Here is a 4,005-nt window from a genome sequence, read left to right as displayed (position 1 = left end):
TGGATCACCATCTAACCTACTAGACAAACAACGACCACCAATGAGCAGTTTGGCCCACCTAACATCGATTGCTCTGCTCGTTCTGAGCGGTCGCCCGCTCAACTGAAATTGCGGATATGCTAGCACTTGGATTTCGCAGTCGCCTCCTTTCTCGGATTTGCGTTTGCTTCTTCTTGATTTGATGTGTTGCCGTCATCTCCCACCACTTCCTCCTCGCTTCCATCGCCATTGCCGCTCTCCCCCTCTGCTCAAGCCGCCTGATTTCTTGGACCGGTCCGGGGGCATAAATGCCCATCCCTGCAGAGGATCCCAGCCTTCTCCGCTCCAAATCCCGTCCTTGTTTCCCCCAAGTAAGAGCATTTCAGCACTCCCTAATCCTAGTTGCCAGACATGACAGAATCGTCCTGACCGCTCTTGCCCGGGCAGGCTCTCCGGCGGCGGCGCAGCTCTGAGGCCCGCCCCCACTTGCTATGGGCTTCTTGATCTACGCCTGCCTCCTCCACCTCCTGCTCTCGACCGCCGATTCCGGGGTGGCGGCGCAGTCGCAGCCGCTGTCGCCGGCCAGGATCCTCGACGCGACGCTGCAGGACTACGCGTTCCGGGCCTTCGAGCACCCGCGCACCGGCATTGTCTACAACGCCACCCTCCCCGCCAACCTCACCGGCATTGCGCTCTCCGCGGTCCGCCTGCGCAGTGGCAGCCTCCGGCGGAAGGGCTTCGCCGACTACTTCCAGTTCGGCGTCCCCACCGGCGTCGTCGTGCAGCCGCACGTCGAGCGGGTGGTGCTCGTCTACCACAACCTCGGCAGCTCGTCGGACCACTACTACCCGCTCTCCGGGCACACCTACCTCGCGCCGGTGCTGGGGCTGCTGGCCTACGACGCAGCCAACCTCTCGTCCGTGGGTCTGCAGGAGCTCAACATTGTCGCATCAAGGGATGTTAGGAACACGCCGGAGAAACGACGCGGATCACGCCGCCGGCGAGCTCACGGCCAACACAAAACTCACGCAAACACAGAGGACACGATCTCGTTTTGGTGCAGTCAAACTTGGCAGCTTTTCCATGGTCTATTGCTATGCTTATATAACAGATTACAAGGAAAGGAATTTGGCCCTCTCAATCCGGCCAAACACAATCAAAACTTTCTAAAATAAGCCATTAACTAAACTAGGAAAGCACTAATCTAGCACCCAAGGATTACTATCAACAAGGGAGTCCGATTTCCGTAACCTTCAGCAATGTCAGGGCGGTGCCATCAGGCAGTGCGCCGCCGCGGTGCGTGGTGTTCGATTTAAATGGTGTGCCGCTGCTCGGGACCTGGAGGCAACCAATGCGGGCTCGACGTATCGCCAGGGGCACATCTCAATAGTGGTGAACTCCAGTGAGATTGCTCCAGCTCCTGCTCCACCTGGCTCAATCTCCCCACCGATACCGACTCCGGGAGGGCAAAAGAAGGGAAACTCAAAGGCGTGGAAGATTGCCGTCAGCGTCGTTGGGGCTGCCATAGCATTGGGGCTGTTGGCTGTGCTTCTGCTGTGTTTGGTCAGGTACAAAAGGGATAAGAAGTTGGAGGCGATGGAGCGGAATGCTGAGGTTGGGGAGACGTTACGGGTGGCGCAGGTTGGGCGGACGCAGGCACCTGTGGCCTTGGGGACACGGACACAACCGGTGATTGAAAACGATTATGCTGCATAGCAATCTTTTGAGCTCTAGTCTAGTAACAGAAAGAGTTGATGGTTATGGCTAGCGACAGGGCTGTCCATCGGTTGGTTGAGGCAGCAAAATTTCCATATCCATGAGGGCGATGCTAACTGCTAATTTCAGAGCTCAGGTTCTGCTCCATGAGGGTTCAGCACATTCTTTTGGTGGGTTTGTTCAGAAGGTTACATTTTGTACTGCAAGCAATGGCTATTGTTCCTGTTCATAGTTGCCATGTTCATATGCGGAGTTCCTTTCATCTCCAAGCAAGCAAGCAATGGAGGGGGAATGTTTGCCATCTCAGATTGGGAATTCTTGATTATTTTTTTGGGTTGATGTATTCAAAAGGAAATGGGCTTTGCAATAAAGCTGAGGTAACACTCATTGCACATTGCGTGTTGGTAAAACTCATTCATCCAGTTCAGTTCGAATTCATTTCGTTTTCTTCTCAATTTGGCTTGTCATGTTTAGGCAACTGCTAAGATGATGGAGTGATGTACCTGTTTTACCTATCCAGTGTTGTGGTAATTAGTCTGATTCTGGTAATTTAGACTTCATGGCCATTTGTCTTTACATCAGTTTTATATGTTGTCCTGGAAGGCTGTAAACTTTTCACTGCCTTCTGAGAAACAACTTAATTTCCACTCATATATTTTTCTCATTGTCGACATAACTATTTACCCCCATAGGCCATAGTATTGCAGGACTATAGGTTACCTATCATATGATTGTTTAGCACTACAAAAACTAGTTTGTGTTGATGTTGTGTTTATCATGTATCACTTTGGTGTGGTCCAAGTGCAAGGATTAAGAAGGTATGGGTTAATGTAAGTATGACCAGTCTGCAAAATAAATGTGAATTTGGACATACATCAATAAGAAAAGCTTCCTTTGGATCAACTATTGGACCCTCATACTGGAAGCACTGGCCAATGCCCTCGTCAACAAGCGGCCACAAGAGCAAACCATGAACGACAAGCTGACATCTTTTCTGAAGACCAAGCCGCCCACCTTTGTCGGATCCAGCAACCCCTTGGATGCAGACGACTGGCTGCGTGTGATCCAAAGGAAGCTCGAGCCGTTTGAATGCCAGGATCGAGACAAGGTTCTCCTGGCAGCCCACCAACTCACCGGGACTGCCTTGGCCTGGTGGGAGAATTACTGCGCCGCTGCCGAAGATGCTTCCACCATCACTTGGAAGGAATTCGTGAAGGAGTTCCACCGCTACCATATCCCCTCGGCCACCATGAAGCGCAAGGCAGATGAGTTCCGCGCACTGTAGCAAGGAAGCATGTCGGTGGAAGAATACACCAATCAGTTCATGGAATTGGCCCGATATGCACCAGAGGAAAGTGAACGATGATGAAAAGAAGCAGGACATGTTCAAGAAAGGATTGAACCCAGAACTCCGGACCTGCCTTGCTTACCCCTCAGATCTACCCCGACTTCAATACTCTGATGAACAAGGCTATTCTCACAGAGAGGGCCAAAACTGAAGAAAGAAAGGATAACAAGCGCAAGTTTCTGGAAGGCAAGGCCCACCAACATGACCGCTTCCAGAAACCAAGAAATTCCAACTATATGGCACCAAGATATCAGGCCCCAATGCAGTATAGGACCCAATCTCAGGTGACAGGCCCACAAGCCCCTAACACACAGTTTAGGAACCAGAACACCATAAAGGCCCCGCAGAGCAATGCAAGCCAGGTCACTACCAACAACAGTAATGCTAGAGCCTGTTTCAACTGTCGTGAGAAAGGGCATTTCATTGTTAACTACCCATACGCCAAGAACAAGCCTGCTACCTCAGCCTTCTCCAATACGGTGAATGGACCAATGCCAGTTCTGTCAGGTGCCAACCGAGTGCCCATCCGCAGCAACAACACCAACAACAACAGTCAGCAGATGAGGCATCCCCAGCAGTCATTTGGACGAGCCCGCGTCAACCACATCAACGCGCAGGAGGCTCAAGGAGCTCAGGGCGTAGTGCTCGGTGAGTACCTAGTCAGCTCAGTTCTTGCACTGGTACTATTTGATTCTGGAGCATCACACTCGTTCATATCCTCAAGTTTTGTGGAAAAGCACAGTATACCCACAGTACTACCAAAAACACCCCTATTAACCCGAACGCCTGGCGATGACATCAAGTGTCAACTAGGTTGTCTACGGGTAAGGATCAATTTAAGTGGGGTAGAATTTCTAGCAGACCTAGTAGTACTTAAGTCTAAGGGAATAGACGTGATCCTTGGAATGAACTAGTTAAGCCGACACAATGGTCTCATAGGTTGTACTGACAAAGTGGTACAC

The 4,005-nt window shown here is 51.2% G+C and overlaps 1 protein-coding gene across 1 annotated transcript; it reads left to right on the top strand.

Moving 5' to 3' along the window:
• The first annotated feature begins 382 nt into the window (after nucleotides 1-382).
• LOC120639929 lies at nucleotides 383-1,695 on the top strand. Its single transcript, XM_039915846.1, has 2 exons — nucleotides 383-938; nucleotides 1,237-1,695. The coding sequence occupies exons 1-2, from the start codon at nucleotides 471-473 to the stop codon at nucleotides 1,693-1,695; spliced, it is 927 nt and encodes a 308-aa protein (XP_039771780.1). The 5' UTR covers nucleotides 383-470.
• The last annotated feature ends 2,310 nt before the right edge of the window (nucleotides 1,696-4,005 follow it).

This window comes from Panicum virgatum, chromosome 7K (assembly GCF_016808335.1).
Source record: "Panicum virgatum strain AP13 chromosome 7K, P.virgatum_v5, whole genome shotgun sequence".
Classification (NCBI taxonomy): Eukaryota; Viridiplantae; Streptophyta; class Magnoliopsida; order Poales; family Poaceae; genus Panicum; species Panicum virgatum.
This window is presented reverse-complemented; position numbering and strand designations above follow the sequence as displayed.